Below are 21357 nucleotides of genomic sequence, written 5' to 3'. Positions count from 1 at the left end.
ATTTATCTTTGTTGTTGAAAGTATTACAGATGTATCCTTTTTTTCTCCCATTGATCCCCTCCACCCCATTCCCTACCCCTCTCCAGGTCTTCACTGCACTATTGTCTGTCCATGGTTATGCATAATGCACATAAATTCTTTGGTTAATCTTCCCACCCCCTTCCCTCAGAAATTTTTTGGTCTGTTGCATGCCAATCACTTTCGATCACCTGAAGCTTCCAGTTCAAGACAATGGACTGGGCACATGTATTTACCTTCCACCTTCCCAAGATTTTAAAATGAGAGGGTGCAAAAGCTTTTAAAAAATCAAAACAAAATGAATAAATAAACTAAATAACAGTTCTATAAAATAAGAAAGGGAGACAGCAGCAGGCCAGATAATCTGAAAAAATTCTAAGATATAGAAAACAAATTGGGCTGATAATCATTTTTTAAAAAGGAACAAGAAAAGTCACAATATGCACCCCTACCAGGGACTGAACCCAAAACCTAGGTATGTGCCCTAATTCACGAATTGAACCAGCAACTTTTCGCGTGCACAGGACAATGCTCCAACAGAGTGACACAAGCCAGGGCCAAAGTTTGTTTATGTTATTTAAGTCTTAAATCAATAAGGGCAAAGAAAACAAGGCAGAAACAACACAAAAGACAAGTCAACAAAATGTGAGAAGCTGGAAAGCAAATGGGTTGGTGGGAACTGATTCAGGAGGACAGTGAAACCTGAAGCTCCATGCCTGCTGGGGTAAGGGGGTTAGGGGAGACAAAGGCCAAGAAACAAAGAAACCCAGGGAGGCTCCAGAAAGGGAACTCAGTACCTCAGAAGATGTGGATGAAGTAGGGCAGAAGGAGGACTGGCTGAAAGTCTGGATAAAAAACTGACTCCTGGATCCTCTACCCCATTCCACACAACCAGACAACTGCTGATTGCCCTACCCAAGCAAACCCAACAGGGTCTGGATGGAACACCAAGATAGCTAAGAATATGAAGTAAACGTAGAGGACTGAACGTTAAGGATCCAGCCCCCTCCCACCCCCACCTCCACACTGGGAGTGAAAATTCCTAACCCAGTTCCACCTTCCCACTAAACGGCTCTGCAGTGTGCTGCCAAATCCTACACCAAACAAAAACCAGTAACAAAACTAAAACCCCAGCCCACAGACTCCACTGTGAGAAGTGCCTTTCTTGGTAGTCAGAAAAATAAGTGATGGGAAAGTGAGCCAGCATACAGACTTCAACAACAACAACAACACTCAGCTATATCTAAGTTACAGAAAACTCCATCCATCAACAAAGGTCAAGGTCATTCTCTTCATATGCACAAGGAACACTCCTCAAGGCAAACTACATTTGGGGGGGGGGGGGGGGGGGGGAGGGTCACAAAATAAGCCATATTAAATGTAAAATAACTGAAATTATCCAAAATATGTTCTCTATCAGTAATATAATTAACTTAAAAATCTGTAACAGAATGTTATCTAAAAAATCCTCAAATATTTGGAAGTCAATTAATCCACTACTACTTAATACATTGGCCAGAGAAAGTCTCAAGGGAAATTGGAAAATATCATGAAGTGAATGAAAATACAACACATTAAAATGTGTGGAATACAGCCAAAACCGGTTTGGCTCAGTGGATAGAGCGTCGGCTTGCGGACTCAAGGGTCCCGGGTTCGATTCCGGTCAAGGGCATGTACCTTGGTTGCAGGCACGTCCCCAGTGGGGGGCGTGCAGGAGGCAGCTGATCGATGTTTCTCTCTCATCGATGTTTCTAACTCTCTATCCCTCCTCTCCCTTCCGCTCTGTAAAAAAAAAAAAAAAAATGTGTGGAATACAGCTAAAGCAGTGTTTAGAGGAAACTTTATAATATACAATGCTTTTATTAAAATGGAAGATAGGTCTCAAATCAATAATATAAGCTTATACAATAAAGTCTAGAAAAAGGAAAGCAAATTAAATTTAAAGTAAGCATCAGGAAATAATAAAAATAAGAGCAAAAATCAATAAAATTTAAAACAAAAATATGAAAAAAATCAGTAAAACCAAAAAAAAATTAATAGAATTGAGAAACATAAATTGGTAACGAAGAAAAATAAGAAACAAACTTAGGAATGAAAGAGGGATATTACCACTGATACCACATACATTTAAAAAATAAAGGCTAAAAAACTTTTGTAGATACTAGCCCCTCATGGAAGTGTATAAAACATTAACACCCCCTCCTTAATTATTTTTTTAAATTTCTTTATTGATTAAGGTATTACATATGTGTCCTTATTCCCTCATTACCCCCCACCTCCCATTCATGACCCCACCTCCCTGTTGTCTCTGTCCATTGATTAGGCTTATATGCATGCATATAAGTCCTTTGGTTGACCTCAACCCCTTACCCTCACCCTCCCTTACCTTCCCTGAGGTTTGACATTCTGATTGATGTTTCTCTGTCTCTGGATCTATTTTTGTTCATCAGTCTATGCCGTTCATTATATACCACAAATGAGTGAGATCATATGATATTTATCTTTCTCTGCCTGGCTTATTTCACTTAGCATAATGCTCTCCATCTCCATCCATGCTGTTGCAAATGGTAAGAACTCCTTCCTTTTTACCACAGCATACTATTCCATTGTGTAGATATACCACAGTTTTTTAATCCACTCATCTGCTGATGGGCACTTAGGCTGTTTCCAAATCTTAGCTATGGTGAATTGTGCTGCTATGAACATAGGGGTGCATATATCCTTTCTAATTCCTGTTTCTAGTTTCTTAGGATATATTCCTAAAAGTGGGATCACTGGGTCAAATGTGAGTTCCATTTTTAGTTTTTTGAGGAAACTACATACTGTTCTCCACAGTGGTTGCACCAGTCTGCATTCCCACCAGCAGTGCAGGAGAGTTCCTTTTTCTCTGCATCCTCACCAGCACTTGTCATTTGTTGATTGATGATAGCCATTCTGACAGGTGTGAGATGGTACCGCATTGTTGTTTTGATTTGCATCTCTCTGATGATTAGTGACTTTCAGCAGGTTTTCATATGTCCCTTGGCCTTCCTTCTGTCTTCTTTCGAAAAGTGTCTATTTAGATCAGTTGCCCATTTTTTGATTGGGTTATCTTCTTTTTGTTAAGCTGCATGAGTTCCCTGTAAATGTTGGAGATTAAAACCTTATCGTTGATATCATTGGCAAATATGTTCTCCCATGCAGTGGGCTTTCTTGTTGTTTTATTGATGGTCTTCTTTGCTGCACAAAAGCTTTTTATTTTGATGTAGTCCCATTTGTTTATTTTCTCTTTAGTTTTCATTGCCCTAGGAGCAGTATCAGTGAAGAAACTGCTTCGGCATATGTCAGAGATTTTTCTGGCTGTGGATTCCTCTAGTATTTTTATGGTTTCTCGTCATATGTTTAAGTCCTTGATCCATTTTGAGTTTATTTTTATGTATGGTATAAGTTGGTGGTCTAGTTTCATTTTTTTGCATGTATCTGTCCAATTTCCCAACACCATTTATTGAAGAGACTGTCTTGACTCCATTGTATGTTCATGCCTCCTTTGTCAAATATTAATTGAACATAGTGGTCTGGGTCGATTTCTGGGTTCTCTATTCTATTCCATTGATCTATATGTCTGTTCTTGTGCCAGTACCAGGCAGTTTTGAGAACAGTGGCTTTGTAATACAGTTTGAAATCTGGTATTGAGATCCCACCTACTTTGTTCTTCTTTCTCAGGATTGCTGTGGCTATTCGGGGTCTTTTATTCCAGATGAATTTTTGGAGAGTTCTTTCTAGGTCTGTGAAATATGCCATTGGTATTTTAATGGAGAGTGCATTGAATCTATAGATTGCTTTGGGGAGTACGGACATTTTAATGATGTTGATTCTAACAATCCATGAACATGGTATGTTCTTCCATCTATTTACGTCTTCCTCTATCTCTTTTTTCAGTGTCCTGTAGTTTTCCACGTATAAATCTCTTACCTCCTTAGTTAAGTTTATTCCTAGGTATCTTAATTTTTTTTGGTAAATGGGATTGCTTTTTTAATCTCTCTTTCTGTAAGTTCACTATTGGTGTATAGAAATGCCATAGATACCTTGGCGTTAATTTTGTATCCTGCTACATTGCTGAATTCATTTATTAAGTCTATTAGTTCTTTTATGGAGTCTTTCGGTTTTTTTGTGTACAATATCATGTCATCTGCAAATAAGGACAGCTTTACTTCTACTTTTCCAATTTGGATGCCTTTTATTTCTTCTTCTTTTCTGATTGCAATGGCTAATACTTCCAGTACTATGTCGAACAGGAGTGGTGAGAGTGGGCATCCCTGTCATGTTCCTGTTCTTAGGGGAAATGGTTTTAGTTTTTGCCCATTGAGTATGATGTTAGCTGTGGGTTTATCATATATAGCTTTTATTATGTTGAGGTATGATCCTTCTATTCCCACCTTGTTGAGAGTTTTTATCAAGAAAGGGTGTTGGATATTGTCAAGTGCTTTTTCTGCATCAATTGATATGACTATGTGATTTTTAAATCTCAATTTGTTTATGTGATGTATCACGTTTATTGATTTGCGGATATTGTACCATGCTTGCGTTCCTGGGATAAATCCTACTTGGTCATGGTGTATAATCTTTCTGATGTAATGCTGGATCTGATTTGCTAGAATGTTGTTGAGGATTTAGGCATCTATGTTCATGAGGGATATTGGCCTATAATTCTCTTTCATTGTGTTGTCTTTATCTGGTTTGGGTATTAGGGTGATGCTGGCTTCATAGAAGGCGCTTGAAGTGTTCCTTTAATTTTTTGGAATAGTCTGAGGATAGGTTTTAGTTCTTCCTTGAATGTTTGGTAAAACTACCCTGTGAAGCCGTCTGGCCCTGGGCTTTTGTTTGCTGGAAGCTTTTTGATGACTGCTTCAATTTCTTCCATAGTTATTGGACTATTGAGATGTTTCCATTCTTCCTGATTGAGTTTTGGAAGGTTATATTTTTCTAGGAATATGTCCATTTCCTCCAGGTTGTCCAGTTTGTTAGAATAGAGTTGTTCATAGTATTTTTTAACATTCCTTTGTATTTCAGTGGGGTCTGTTGTTATTTCTCCTCTTTCATTTCTGATTTTGTTTATTTGGGTCCTCTCTCTTTGCTTCTTGGTGAGCCTGACTAGAGGTTCATCAATCTTGTTTATCCTTTCGAAGAACCAGCTCTTGGTTTTGTTGATCTTTTGTATTGTTTTTTTGGTCTCAATGTCGTTTATCTCCGCTCTGATCTTTATTATTTCCTTCCTTCTGCTTACACTGGGCTTTCCTTGTTGCTCTCTTTCTAACTCTTTGAGATGTAGCGTTAGGTAATTTATTACCATTGTTTCTTATTTTTTGCAGTAGGCTTGTAGAGCTATGAACTCCCCTCTCAAGACTGCTTTCACTATGTCCCATAGATTTTGGATTGTTGTGTTTTCATTGTCATTTGTTGCCATGATGTTTTTTATTTCTTCTTTGATCTCTCTGGTAACCCAGTCATTGTTTAATAGCATGCTGTTTAGTCTCCATGTGTTTGATTTTTTTGGATTCTTTTTATTGTAGTTGATTTCCAGTTTTATGCCACTGTGGTCTGAGAAGATGCTTGATATGATTTTTATCTTCTTGAATTTGAAGAGACATTGCCTATGACCCAGTATATGGTCTATCTTTGAAAATGACCCATGTGCAATTGAGAAAAATGTATATTCTGTGGCTTTGGGGTGAAATGTTCTGAAGATGTGAATTAATTCCATCTGGTCTAGTGAGTCATTTAGGATTGATGTTTCTTTCTTGATTTTTTGTTTAGAGGACTTGTCCAATGGTGATAGTGGGGTATTAAAGTCTCCTACTATGATTGTATCACTGTCAGTCTCTCCCTTGATATCCTCCAGGAGTTTTTTTATGTATTTGGGTGCTCCTGTATTGGGTGCGTATATGTTTACCAGAGTTATTTCTTCTTGTTGGATTGCTCCCTTTAGTATTATGAAGTGGCCTTCCTTATCTCTTATTATGTCCTTCACTTTGAGGTCTAATTAGTCAGATATAAGTATTGCTACCCCTGCTATTTTTTCATTTCCATTCGCCTGAAAAACCTTTTTCTATTCCTTCACCCTCAGTTTGTGTGCGTCTTTTTTTCTGAAGTGGGTTTCTTGTAGACAGCAGATATATGGGTCGTGTTTTCTTATCCAATCTGTTACCCTATGTCTTTTGATTGGGGCATTTAATCCATTTACATTTAAAGTTATTATTGACAGGTACTTATTTGTCGCCATTTTTATTCTTTACCCCTGTGTTCCTTCTTTGTTTCCTATTTCTTTTTTTTTTTTTACAGCAGACCCTTTAGCATTTCTTGCTTTGCTGGTTTGGTGGTAATAAGTTCCCTTAGTCCTTTTTTGTCTGTGAAGCTCCTGATTTCACCTTCAATTTTGATTGATAGCCTTGCTGGGTACAGTATTCTTGGATTCAGACCCTACCTTTGCATGACTTCGTATATTTCATTCCATTCTCTTCTGGGCTGATGAGTTTCTGTTGAGAAATCAGTTGCTAGTCTGATGAGGGTTCCTTTGTAGGTAACTTTCTGTCTCTCTCTGGCCGCTTTTAAGATTCTTACTTGGTCGTTGGTGTTTGCCAATTTAATTATAATGTGCCTTGGCATCGGTCTTTTGGGGTTCATTTTGCTTGGGACTCTGTGAGCTTCTTGGATTTGTGTGGGTTTTTTCTTCCCTATATCAGGGAAGTTTTCTGTCATTATTTCTTCAAACAGGTTTTCTATTCCTTGCTCAGTTTCCTCTCCTTCTGGAACCCCTATTAATGTGGGTGTTGTTTTGTTTCGTATTGTCCCAAAGTTCCCTTAGGCTCTCCTCCTCCTTTTTAATTTTTTTTTTCTAGAAGCTGCTCTACTTGGGTATTTTTTCCTACCTTGTCTTCTAGCTCACTGATGTGGTCCTCTGCTTCTTCTAGTCTACTCTTGATGCTTTCTATTGAGTTCTTTACAGCAGCGAAGTCGTTTTTCATTTCTTCTTGGTTCTTCATTTCCTCTTGGTTCTTACTCATATTGTCAAATTTGTCTTCCATTCTTTTCAGCCACCTTATGACCATTTCTCTGAATTCTTTCTCTGACAGGTTGCTTGCCTCCATTTCCTTTACTTCCTTTTCTGGTGATGCCTGCTTTTCTTTCATATGCAGGTTCTTTCTTTGTCTCCCCTTGGTCTCTCTTTTCCAGGTGTCTGGTTATGTACTTTTCTCTCTCCTTATCCCAGGCAAAATCTGAACTTTCCATGGTGGAGTGTAGAGCTCCTCTGAATCCGCGTGTTTGCGCCAATTGGGGACCGGTGCTCTGGGGTTCACAGCAGTTCGGTTGGTGCCGCATTTGTAGATTTTCAGGCTTCCGATAACATCCACTTTCCCCTTCAAGATGGCACTGTCTCCGCGTCCGAGCCAGTGGCTCCGGGAGGGAACCCAGCAGCAGTGGGGGCTGCCCGGTCAGGGGAGCCCGGTCCAGCAGTCCCCCACCTTCTCCTGGAGTATAGCTGTCCCTTAACTCACCAACAGACACTCCCCATGCGACCCTCAGCTGTTCTTTCTATCTGCTCCGAGACAAGGCTCGGGACACGTCTGTCCATTCCACCGCCATATTTTCTACCCCCCCCTCCTTAATTATTGGCTGCACAGTAGCTTCCTTCCCAAGAGTAGAGTATAAAAAGGGGAGAGAGTGCTGTGCAGTAGAATAATCTGACAAACACCACCTCAACCAAGTGATCAAGATCCATGGCAATGAGCCACCTTGATAGTGTGTACTCTGGATACAATAAGAAGAGAAGGGCACTTTACCTCTGGGATCTTCCTCCCAAACACACATAAACCCAGTCTAATCACGAGAAAAACATCAGACAAATCCCAATTGAGACATTATACAAAATACTTTACTTTCATTCTTTAAAACTGTCAAGGTCATCAAAAAAAATTGTTAATGTCTGAGAAACTGTCAGAGCCACAGGAGCCCAATGAGACATGAAAGCTAAAGGTAATATAACACGCTGGATGGAACCCTAGGATAGTAAAGGGACATTACATAATAACTGAGGAAATATAAGTATAAAGTTAATATAAATATATCATTATTATAACAATTATACCATATTAATGTAAGATGCTTATAATGGGGGAAAGGTTATGGGGTATATGGGAACTCTTTATTATTGTTGCAATTTTTCTGTATATCTGAAATTCTAAAATTAAAAGTTCATTAAAAATATACTGATTCTAAAACCCATTTTTCACACATCATTATTTTATTGGTCTGGAGTGGAGCCAAGGTATCAATATTTTTAAAGCTCTGATTTAAAAACCTTTAGTCTAAAAGGTAAAAACTACATAAATGTTTAAAAAAATGCTTTTCTTTGGTAAACTCAAAAAAGAACCTCATCCTATTACACACACATATACAAAATAAACGCACATGATAGTAAGTATAAAACATTAAGACTACAACACTGTTGGCGGGGGGTGGGAAGGGGGAATGAAAGAAATCTTTGCGACTTTGTTATTCTTACATAAGACACCAAAATTGTGATCCATTAAAATTTTAATAAATTGGACTTCATCTGAAATTTAAACCTTTTGCTCTGCAAAGGACACTGATAAAAGATGAAAATACCGAGGAAAAAAGGAAATACATATCCAACAAAGGAATTGAATCCAGATATACATAAGGAACTCTCAAAACTCAATAAGGAGGAAAAATCCAGTAAGACACACACAAAGTTTTGAACAGACAATTCACCAAGAAGATAAGTGGCAAAGAAATACATGGAAGGATACTCAATGTCATTATTCATTAAGGAAATACAAATTAAAAATAAAGTGAGATACCATTACTCACCTATTATAATGGCTGAAGTAAAAAATTCTACTACCACCCAGTGCTGGTGAGGATTTATGCAGAGCCCCTGAAGCTCTATTACAATGAAATAAAACTGTACAGCCACTCTGAAAGTTTGGCAGTTTCTTTCAAAGTTAAACATACACAGACTATAGGACCTGACGATCACATTGTAGGTATTTAGAAATAAAAACTTATGGTGACATACAAATCTGTACATATATGTTTATAGCAGCATTATTCACAACTGCCAAAAGCTGGAAGCAACCCAAATGTCCTTCAATGATTGAGTGAATAAATAAACTCTAGTACATTCATACTATGAAACACCACTCTGCAATGAAAAGGAATGAACTACTGATACACACAACACCATGAATGAATCTCAAATAGGTTAAGTGAAAAAAAAGCCAATCTCAAAAGATTGCATACTGTATGACTGCATTTACATGATACTCTGAAAAAAGCGAAATACAGGGACAGAACAGATAATGGCTGCCAGAAGCAAAGTGGCAGTACAGAGGAAATAATTGTAAAGTTTTTAAAAAACTAATACAAAGTTAAAAATAGGCTAATAACAGAATGAGGTTACTAAAGGGAAATTAAATGCAAGCTGGTAAATCAAACACAACAAAAGACAACAGTTAGAATTCATGAAGAAGAATTCATAGCAAAATTTTCCATAATTACACAGTCCTCAAATTGATGGATCACCAAGTATTAATCCAGATAAACTTTTAAATCCCAAACTTAGACAAAATTTCAGAACATAATAGCAAAATTTATATATAGCAAAATTTTATAACATAAAAGATAAAAAGAAAATCCTAAAAGCTGCCAGATATAACTGCAAAGCAGTAATAATCAGATTAACATCAGATTTCTCATCAATAATGAAGGGATACCTTCAGAGTGGACAGAGGAAAACAACATCAAACCAAAATTTATATATCTGATTGATAATTCAAGAGCATCTGGATTAGGGAGAAAAAGAAAATAAAGACATTTTCACACTCTTAAATAATTATATCAGTAAATCCTCTTGACTTTACTTCTAAAAGTATATCCCAAATATGATCATTCCATAATGAAGTATGGTAGCACCCATACTTGGGTAAAAATTGCTGCTTAATATTTTAACCTTGCTATTTTGGGTTCTGTACTCATTTAAAAGTTATTTTGATTTTCTGAACTTATGTATGATTGAATACTCCCTTGATGGCAGTTTGAATATCCCATTGATTGTGATCTCACTGGTCATCGAAACACATTCCTCTGGGACCCAGGACAGATAGTGTTCCTAAATTGTCTCAGCAGCTACAGATAACCGAGTTTCGGTTGAATCAGTGGTCCCGGAATCTGGACAGCACAAATTTTCCAGGTGGTCCCAGATAATGCGTTTCTGTTGATTCAGTGATTTGTAGATACTTTAGATAACTAAGTTGCTCAAATTCTGCTTCTGTAAAAATGCTTTTTCGAAAAACAGGTTCCTCATTCCAGACCCAAAGATGTCATCAATACTTTTGTGATATTCTGCATATAAGCCAGAAGTGGCAAGCTGTTCGGGGCTGCGAGGTCTGGAGCGCTTTTGCTCCCTCGTATGCTTCCGGCTTTTAATAAATGACTCCATAATTCGACCTTTTTTGAGGCGTCCTTTGTAAGATGGGGGTTACACTACAACAATAGCTGCTATCCAACTGCAGTAAGTCTCCTAAGTAGCTGATCATCCTGCTTCTATATTTACCCCCCCCTTAGAGTAAATTATCCACATAACAGTCAGAGTAATCTTTTTAAGACATAATTAGTCAATACTATCATACTTCTACTCAAACCCTCCCTTCACACTTATAATACAATCCAAACTCCTGAGGACAGCCTACATCAAACATGTCAAACTCAAAGGCTAACACGGACCAAATAAACAAGGTTTACGTTCATGTGGGCCACAAAAAAGCAAAAGCTTCAATTTTCATAGAAACGTAGGTTTATTTTGTTAGAGACATGCTGAATACAAAGGGCTGAAATAAATAAGTAATCGTTAACATAAAATAACAGAACATTTTAATAAAAATTAATATTTTTCTTGAACATTAACTTACCAGACACTGAATAACTGCACAAATTAATAAGCATAACACAAATAAACCTATTTTTCCTGTTCTCCGAAAGCAATATATTTCCTGTTGTGCACACCAAACAAGTCAGTCCAAGAATAATGACGTGGCAAGCGGCTGCTGAAATATTCGCTGCTAGTATTAGTGGAGAGAAATGGGTGCGCTGGCGCATAAGGCGCGTAATAGAAATGAATGCAACACAATTATAATCATCAGTCATTAGCGAACGTTGTAGTTCGTTATTAATAATTATGTATAACAGAATATTGTAAAATTTAAGTCATGACATTTTTATCAAAATGTTTCTTACAGCCCTAACCAGTTTGGCTCAGTGGATAGAGCATCGGCCTGTGGACTGAAAGGTCCCAGGCTCGATTCAGGTCAAGGGCATATACCTTAGTTGAGGGCACATACCCAGTAGGAGGTGTGCAAGAGGCAGCTGATCGATGTTTCTCTCTCATTGATGTTTCTACCTCTCTATCCCTCTCCCTTCCTCTCTGTAAAAAAATCAATAAAATATATTTTTTAAAAAATAAAATAAATGTTTCTTACATACCATTATATTGGCTGGGCTACAAAAATATGTGAGTTTGATATGCCTGGCCTACATAATCTGGCCCCTTGCTACTTCATCAATATCATCTCCTGCCTCTCCCAGCCATACCACACTTTGTGGTCTTGTCATTCCTTGAGCACACCACACTCACTTCCAGCTCAGAATCTTGACACACTCTTCTGCATCTTCCCAGGATTTATTCCATTGCTTTATTTGGTTCTCTATTTAAATGTCACCTTCTCAAAATGCCTTCCTAGCTCCAAAGACACAATCGCGCACAAGAATGCAAATGTACACACAGAATCTTTCTTAAACACCACTGTATCAACAGACTGTGTCTAATATGTACTTGGTGAATGCATACATGGGAGGGGGGGGGGAGCAAAAAGAAATAATCTAAAATGCTTTTGTGGAGTCATAGGATTAGGGGTAGTTTTTATTTTCTTTCTTATACTTTCCAAACTGAGTACATGCTTCTACACTGAGTATATATTAATTTTATAAATATTAAAAGTGTCATTGAAAATGGCTCATTTAAGAGGGCTGCTTGTATAATTATCCTAGTAAAAATATTTTTAAATTACCATGACCCTGAGTTCTACAAAAACATAGTTCATTAACAACATACTCAAGTATCCTATCCTACATAATAAAAGCCTAATATGCTCAGTGTCCAATCATCTGGTCGGCTGTTCAGCCAATCTATATATATAAAAGCCAAGCGACCGGAACAATGGAATGACCGGAATGACGGGAATGACAGGTCACTATCATGCATATTGTGGTGGCCAACTGGTCCAATCAAGGCCCCAATCAGAACCGCCCCCAACTTCCCATGTCCCCTCCCCCAGGCCAGCCCACCCCCAATCAGCCCCTCCACCCTGACCAGGGGCGGGGCTGGCTGGCCAACCTCCCATGTCCCCTCCCCCCCCACCGGCCCGGCAGGCTGGCCGGACCCCACCTGTGCATGAATTCACGCACCAGGCCTCTAGTCAAAGCATAATATGCTAATGATATGCTAAGGCTGCTCAACCGCTATGACGTGCACTGACCACCAGGGGGCAGACAGTCAACCAGTCACTATGATGTGCACTGACCACCAGGGGGCAGATGCCTGACCGGTAGGTTAGCTTGCTGCTGGGGTCCGGCCCAACGGGACTGAGCAAGACAGGCCAGACATGCCCTGGAGCCCTCCTGTGGTCCCTCCCCAGCTGGCCAACCTCCCACATCCCTCCCCAGCCCCGATCATACACCGGTCGGGTCCCTCAGCCTGGTCTGTGCCCTCTAGCAATCCGGGACCCCTCGGGGGATCTCAGAGAGCTGGTTTCAGCCCAATCCCGCAGGTGAGACCAAGGGACCCCAGTGATGCATGAATTCGTGCACCGGGCCTCTAGTATAAAATAAAAATCCTCACTCCTAAAGTTTCATAAACCTATGAATTTTCTTTTACCAAAAATTCAAAACTCCTCAATAACAGAAATTCTCTCCTCTTCCTCAGTCTCTACATTTCCTCTACACCTTTGGTATGCATATTATTTCATGTCCACCTCTTCAGCCACACTTCAATTTCCCTACCTGCCTGCCAACCAAATTTCTGGTCTCTCTTTCCTGCTGATTATAAAATATATGAAAAATCCACCTGCTATTTCTTAAACCAAATTTATCTATCATATGTTTCAAAAGTAGACACACAAAATCCAGACTATTAAAAAAATTAGCAGAGGCAATTGTTCTTTGTTTAGTGAACCTACCATCAGAGATTAAAGTGTGAAATATCAAACAATGTCAACTACAGATTTCTAGTTTAATACTACCAAAATATCATTCAGCTTTTAAGTATAACTAAACTCAATCTATAATTCAATGAATAATTTCTAAGCACCTACTATATGCCAAACACCACAGGCCCCAAGAATGGAAGAGAAATAGTGGTCAACAAGGCAGCCTTAATGAGAATACCAAAAAAAAAGGGGGGGGGGAGAGGAGGCAAAAAATATAGAAGGTAATTAGATTGTGATAAGAGCTACTAAGGAAATAAGCAAGACACCATGGTGGCAATTACAGGGAAGACTTCATGAAATAGGTTGGTTGGGGAGGCCTCTCTAAGGAAGTGAATTTTAAGAGAGGTAGAGCCTGCCTTGTGAAAAGCGAAAGAAACCGGTGAAAAGGACACAATATGAAGATTCACAGAGCTACTTGGTACACTATTCCTCAAAGGAGGCCAATGCCATTGGATTCTAAAATCCAAACCGTAAAAGCCGAAGTCATTTCAACAAGAGCTCCAATGAGGAGCTCTTTGATGATCTGACTTAATCCAAGCTAAAAATTAAAGTATTCAATGTTTTGACCACAAAGTAGCAAAGGAATGTATTATAGTTTCACCTCCAATCTGCTCTTGGAATGTGTGAGGGGTGGGTGATTATCAGGAGCCTGGAAAGGGAAGCAGGTAATACTCCTGCCAAGCCTCTGAAAACATTTCGTTAAGAACTGGACACCAGTGAATTCAAGGATACACTGTGTGACAAGTACCAGAGAGGCCATTTATGTTAAAATACTTAATAAAAATTCCTTTATTTCTCCTTTTTCTCGCAGCTAGAACGAGAATTACAAAGTATGAAAAGGAGTATTGCCTCTGACAGAGTTGAAAGACTATAACATCAAGCAAATTGTTTCCAAAGATATAATGAGTAAAATGCGCTCTGGGGAAGGGGCAGGGATGTGGAGAGAATTTTCCTGTCACTGGTTGGCAAAATGTGTTTCAAACAAAGTGACAGCTGTTATAAGCTGGAAAAGGTAGGAAACAATGGTTATACAACTTTATAAAAATGACAAGCACTATTTAAGGTAGGTGCTTTGTTTCTGAATCTCTTGAAACCAACTGTAAAAAAAAATTGTAATTATCTATAAAAAATTGACTCATAAAATTCACATTAAAAGTAACAAGTGTCTATTATGCCCCAATTTCATAGTATTAAAAAAGCAATATATTACAAAAGCATAAGGCAAATTATAACGTCATTAAAAACGAAGAAATTAATCAAATATTCTACTTAGTTACCAGATAAAATACACACTAATGAAAAGAAAAAAATTTTAATGTCAAAATTATAAAGGCAGCAATTAATATTGCTCCTTTGCTAAGGTAGGACAAATTAAAATAGGACAAGGCGAGCTATTAAATCCTTGTAAATTCTTTATTAATAGCAGTATTTGGAACTATAAATATAATGATTGACAACCCTAGCTGTCCAGAGCATCATCTTTAATGGATTTTATATTTTATTCAGAGAGGATCCCCTCAGAATATCCTTTCTAGCCTATTTATTCTTAACTTAAGACACAATTCTAAATGGAGATGCAACACTCTGCTAAAGATAAGTGTTTCAACCTCCTTGAAGAGAAGAAACTAAGTCAACCAAAAGAAGTCTCAAATTTAACTTCTTTTAAAATTCAGAAACATCATGCTACCTCATGAGTGCCTCCTAAGTCCAGCTGTGATAACGGGAATGTGTGGTTTATCCTTGGAGAACAATTTAAGATCCACTGGTGTAATGCAAACACTGGTGTTAAAGTGAGTAAGTCATAACCAACAATCTTAGCTCTTTGGTTTCTTCCATGATTAGAAACATCAAGTCAGATAGGTAACTCAGAGGACACATAGAAGACCACACCACACATTCACACTCATCACACGGCCACTGCACCCTCTACCCAGAACCTCCCCAGATGTTCACAGAGCCCACCATCACTCCATTCAGGTCTGTGTTTAAATATCTCCTCAGAGGCTTTCCTGCAACATCCCTTTGCTCTACTTTAGTTTTATCACAGCATTTATCACTACTTAACATTATACATTTACCTACTTTATCAGTCTCCACTAGCGTGCAAGAGTAAAGACTTGTCTATGTAGCTCTGCCTCACCAGCACCTAGCAGAGTGCCTGGGGGTGGGGATGCCCAAAGATTTCCTGACAGAGTTAAACTTCACATAGTAGCAAGATATATGTGAAGTCAGTGCCATTTAATAGACCGACGAAAAAAAGTCATCTTTTGCCCATAACATTATCACAGAACATCAAATAAAGTATGTACACTGTCATAAATCATGAAAGGTCAAAATACTGTCCCACTATTTTAAATGTAATTTTGCTTAAAGTCGTCTCGCAAACACTGCACGATTTCTTTTCCACATTATGGTGCTTAAGGAATAAGTAACCCAGTTGCTACAATTACCCAGAAAAATCCTTCATGGTGCATCCCCACTCCCTCCCGCCAAAAAAAAAAAAAAAAAAAAAATCAAGAAACGACATACAGCATACAGTGCCCCCCCCTTTTTTTTTTTTTTACAGTACCACGACCACAGAATGGCTTTACATACTGTACAGAACTGTGTTTGGGTAGCAGTATTCGTTCGCTCTATGAACTCTCCAGAAATAGCTTTATATTAAATCCAATCCTCAGCCCTTTATAGAAAAACATGGCAGGTAAAGGTCGTAAGCACCCACTTTACATCACACTCATATCTGCTATACTTTCCTAAGGGAAGGGGAAACTGACGTGGCCGCCACCACCTGACATCCCCTCCGCGGTGGCACTCAGCGCAGTCACAGATGCGTGACTGGGACCAGCCCACCACTCTCCACCCAAATAAACGCGGAAGCGCCCTGCCCGGTCCTGGGACTTTAGAGAAGGTGGACGCGGTTCGCGAGCTGACGTCTTCCCAGGCTTCACTCTCGGAATCAGAGCGCGAGGGAAGCGGTGACTCAGCCCACGCCAGGCCCTGCCCTCCTTCCCTCTGCCTCGGGGGACCCCGGACCCCGGCTCTTCCCTCCCTCTGCCGGGAGGCAGCAGCACCCCACCGGCCGGCCGCGCCCCTCGCGGCTCCTCTACTGCCGGCCTGCGGAGCCTGGGGCCGCCCTGCCATGGTCCCGCCAGCCCCTTGGATGCCTCGGAACTGCACTCGCAGGAAACGGCCTCCAGGACCCGCCTCGGACCTGAAGCCGCCCGGCCCAGCCCCGCTACCTTCGCTCTTGCCCAGAATCCGGCAGCACAGGTTCTGCAGCAAGACGTTCGGCGACTTCTGGTCGGGGGTCGCCATCCTCGCCGGAGACTGCCCACGGGGGCCCCGCGGAGCCGCCGGCCCGAGCCCGCCAGCCTCGAGGCCGGCGCGCCCAGGAGGCCCAGCCGTGCCCCGCAGCCTGTGCCCGCCACGTGCCCCACAGGCTCCCGGTGTCCCCAAAAACCTAAGGCCCCGCGGGAACCGCCGGCGACAAGGGCGCCATTTTAACGGAACCCGCCGAAACTGCGGGCGCTTCCCACAATGCCCCACTTCTTCCGGGCGCGCGGGGCCGCCCGTGCGCTGGCCTAAAGGTTCCCCGCGCCGTCGCCGCGCGTTCCTCCGACCACCACCGCCTGGCCCGCAAAGTTCCGGTACCAACCGCCCCAACTGCTCCCTGCACGTGTTGCTCCAAGTCTCGGACCCCAAAAGTGCGGTCACTGACTTGCTGTGAAACTGGTTGGTGCCCAGTAACGCTTTTATAGTCCATAATTTAAAAAAAAAAGTCATTGTTTCGAGTCACACTTTTGGTGTAAGAAGTCTGTTTAAAGCTATACATGATCTTATAATTTTAACATTTGGTTGGGCACTGACGTTACCCAGCTCCATTATCCAGCTTTTCACAAGAGCAGTGTGTGGTTTCTCACCATCCCGCCCCATTCCTCACTCTCCTAATCCCAGGCAACTATAGTCATTGGAGGCAGTCAGATGAAGAGAAGGGAAAGGCCCAAAGAGAAAACGATAAACAGGCAGTTGCAAGTCATTTTAAAGACAATTATAGACACTTAAACGTGAGTGCGAGAAAACCCACAGGTACTGAGAACTGCCCGATTCAGGAACAAATGACACAATACACACATTAACTGATCAAGGTATGGGATCCTGGAAGCTACTGTAGATTATCCCACCTTGGACTAACCTAAATTTCTTTCCAGGGATTTGGGGATTAAGATAAAAAGAACTTTTATCTCTAGATGGCCTGAACTATAAGAGAAAAAAAAAAAATCACCTTCAACAACTAAGTGAACTGAGTAGGAAAAAAATGTCTACATCTCACTTTCCAGGGTGAGAGGAGAATACCCAATCTTACAAACAGGACCACCCTGAGGCATCCTGCTGGAACTCAGCAATGTCAGATGGTACTTTAAAGGAGGCCTTTTGAGATGTAGTGGAAAAGCTGTTCTAGTTCCAAGCCTCAGCCTTCAGAAGACGTGGAAATTTATCAGTACCCAACTCAGTTATTGTAAAGATGTTCTGATTGATTGACTAAAACTAAAACGACATTCGTGCACTGAAGCGGGGAGGGGTGGGGAAAGTTCCTCAGCCTGACCTGCGTCCTCCTGCAGTCTGGGAGCCCTCGGGGGATGTACCACTGATGGCTTAGGCCAGCTCCCTGATGCTGCCGCTGCACTCGCCAGCCGTGAGCCCAGCTTCTGGCTGGGCAGCGCTCCCCCTGTGGGAGCACACTGAGCACTCCTGCATTGAGCATCTGCCCACTGGTGCTCAGTGCATGTCATAGTGACCCATCGTTCCGCCGTGTGGTCAATTTGCATATTATGCTTTTATAATGTAAGATGTTCTGATTAACTAAAACTAGTGAACAACCTTTCAAATTACAAATATTTTATACATTAAGATTAACTTCTTTTTCGAGATCATAATGATTTATTGTTCTGACATCAGATGAACAGAAAGAAACTTCATTTAGGCTTTGGAAAGTCATATATTTCAGGAAAATGTCATTTAACCATTGTAAGTAGATGAATAAATTACTTTGAAGTCAAGAAATCTTTTGAACCACTGTCCTTTCTGTTATCTTGTTTTTAGTATGTAGTGTTTCTTATTTTTTAAAATTGAAATTGATTTTCAAAGGTTAACTTTGGACAAGGCTTTCCTCTAAATATCACTGAGGTTAAATATTGCTTCCACCTATCTCTCCACATTAGCAAAGGAAAGCCACTACCCCCCACTTTTCAATAATTGTTTTTGTTACTTAGAATTATATACTTAGAATGTTTGAAACATATTACGTTTTTTAGTATGGTGTTCAACTGTAACATTGCCTCTTTATTTATTTTTAATATATATGTTTATTGATTTAAAAGAGGAAGGGAGAGGGAAAGGGAGAGGGGATAGAAACATCAATGATGAGAGAGAATCATTGATTGGCTACCTCCTGCACACCACCTACTGAGGATTGATTCCGCAACTTTGGCATGTGCCCTTGACCGGAATCGAATCTGGGACCCTTCAGTCCGCAGGCCAATGCTCTATCCACAGAGCCAAACCGGCTAGGGCAACATTGCCTCTTTGATTCTAAAAGTATTTTTTTAATAAATATTTATTGTTCAGATTATTACAATTGTTCCTCTTTTCTCCCCCCATAGCTCCCCTCCACCTGATTCTCACCTCACTCTCTGCCCTTACCCCCCCCCATCCTCATCCATAGGTGTACGATTTTTGTCCAGTCTCTTCCCACACGCCCCCACACACCCTTTTCCCCCTGAGAATCATCAGTCCAGTTTCTTTCTATGCCCCTGATTCTATTATATTCACCAGTTTATTCTGTTCATCAGATTTTTTTATTCACTTGATTTTTAGATTCACTTGTTGATAGATAAGTATTTGTTGTTCATAATTTTTATCTTTACCTTTTTCTTCTTCTTCCTCTTCTTAAAGAATACCTTTCAGCATTTCATATAATACTGGTTTGGTGGTGATGAACTCCTTTAGCTTTTTCTTATCTGTGAAGATCTTTATCTGACCTTCAATTCTGAATGATAGCTTTGAGTAATCTTGGTTGTAGGTTCTTGCTATTCATCACTTTGAATATTTCTTGCCACTCCCGTCTGGCCTGCATAGTTTCTGTTGAGAAATCAGCTGACAGTCGTATGGGTACTCCCTTGTAGGTAACTAACTGTTTTTCTCTTGCTGCTTTTAATATTCTCTCTTTGTCTTTTGCTCTTGGCATTTTAATTATGATGTGTCTTCGTGTGGTCCTCTTTGGATTCCTTTTGTTTGGGGTTCTCTGTGCTTCCTGGACTTGTAAGTCTATTTCTTTCACCAGGTGGGAGAAGTTTTCGGTCATTATTTCTTCAAATAGGTTTTCAGTATCTTGGTCTCTCTCTTCTTCTGGCACCCCCATAATTCGGATGTTGGTACGCTTGAAGTTGTCCCAGAGGCTCCTTACACTATCTTCATATTTTTGGATTCTTTTTTCTTTTTGCTTTTCTGGTTGGGTGTTTTTTGCTTCTTTGTATTTCAAATCTTTGACTTGATTCTTGTGATCCTCTAGTCTGCTGTTGGATCTCTGTATATTATTTTTTATTTCAGTCAGTGTATGCTTAATTTCTAGTTGGTCCTTTTTCATATCCTCAAAGGTCTGGCTAAATTTATCAGCCTTTTCTAGGAAATTCTTGAAAAACCTTATAACCGTGGTTTTGAACTCTATACCCAGTCGTTTGCTTTCCTCCATTTCTGTCATTTGTGACCTGTTTTTTTTGTCTCCGCATTTTGGCTGCTTCCCTGAGTTGGTAGAGTAGCTTTGTGTGCTAGGTGTCCTATAGGGCCCAGTGGCTCAGCCTCCCCAGTTACTGGAGGTGGATACTCTTGGTGCACCTCTTTGTGGGCTATGTGCACAGTCTTGTTGTATTTAAGCCTTGATTGTTGTTGGTATCACTGGGAGGAATTGACCTCCAGGCCAATTGGCTGTGAGGATCAGCTGTGTCTACGCTGGGAGAACTTCTGTGCTGGATACACCCTTATGAGACAAGACTTGCAAAAGCCTCTGTGCTCAGCTTGGATGGGGCAGAGTCTCAGGGCGGAGCAGACAGCAATGGCTTCCCATCAGCCCTGCCCTAAGAGGCCCCCCGGGTCTCAGTATCTCACAGTAATCGCTGCAAGCACCTCTGAGAGAAAGCCGCCCTCGAGTTTCACCTGCTGCCAGACAGTCCAGTTTCTTTTTTTTTTTTTCACTGCTAGATAATGATTTTTAGTTGCTGAGAGTATTCAGCACATTATTTCAAAGTGGCAAACTTAGAGGTAATCTCAGAGGAGAATTGGAAAGCAGTAGCCACAGTCACTGGTAGAGTTATGTGAGATACACAGACATATAACTCCAGGTTTTTCAGTGTATATGTCAAGGGGCCAAAACCCCTGATCATCAAAATAAGTTATTTTGTACATTACAGTGCACAGAACCATAGAGGGAAAGACTTTCTTGGAGAGTGACCGAAAGGCATCTGCAAAAGGTTCATGTCACTCTGAGTGGAAGGCCAGGAGCCAGCGCTGCAGCACGGCCTTCATTAGCTTGACCCCTTCTCTTCTTTGGTTGCAGTGGCCTCAGCGGGAGCTGCCTTTTCTAAACGTTCTGCTGACTTCTTCTCTTCCTCCACCTCTTCCTCCTCATCTTGGGGATAGAGATCTGGGTACTTCTGCATGCATTCCTGCATGGCCCGGAACTGGTCTACACAGTCTGATCCCTTGAGGTCCTCCGTGCTATAGTGGAAGCAGGAAAAGGCTGACTTGAATTGTTCCCCACAGGGGCCACTAGCCATCCCCCAAGGCACGGGCAGTTCCAGTTAATGTCTCCATTGGGCAGGATCAATCCATGCTCCTCGTATGGATCATTGGGATCGTCAGCCACCAGCTCTGCATTGCTTGGAGTTTCATGGTCTTCTTTGGTCACAAATATAATTCGATCCTTCCCCTCCCTACCTTCCTGCCGGCAGTAGGCCATGGCTGCAGC

At 40.7% G+C, this 21357-nt stretch overlaps 1 protein-coding gene and 1 pseudogene across 3 annotated transcripts in view; both read right to left on the bottom strand.

Moving 5' to 3' along the window:
* The window catches only part of TUBGCP3 (tubulin gamma complex component 3), a 104917-nt gene extending 88029 nt beyond the window's left edge, over positions 1–16888 (bottom strand). The window contains exon 1 of one of the 2 annotated variants that reach the window (XM_080659169.1): positions 16577–16888. In XM_080659169.1, coding sequence (XP_080515295.1) covers positions 16577–16652 — 76 coding nt within the window. In that variant the 5' untranslated portion in view covers positions 16653–16888. The remainder of the gene's footprint in view (positions 1–16576) is intronic. The other variant, XM_080659170.1, reaches the window with a different exon arrangement.
* A 4026-nt stretch (positions 16889–20914) lies between these two features.
* LOC308243623 (mitochondrial intermembrane space import and assembly protein 40-like) lies at positions 20915–21348 on the bottom strand (annotated as a pseudogene). The gene has a single exon. The product of its transcript is annotated as a mitochondrial intermembrane space import and assembly protein 40-like (transcript).
* Positions 21349–21357: the final 9 nt, after the last annotated feature.

The sequence above is a fragment of the Plecotus auritus genome (assembly GCF_963455305.1).
Source record: "Plecotus auritus genome assembly, chromosome: 3".
Taxonomy (NCBI): Eukaryota; Metazoa; Chordata; class Mammalia; order Chiroptera; family Vespertilionidae; genus Plecotus; species Plecotus auritus.
Note: the sequence above shows the minus strand (reverse complement) of the source record. Positions and strands in the feature narration are given on the sequence as shown.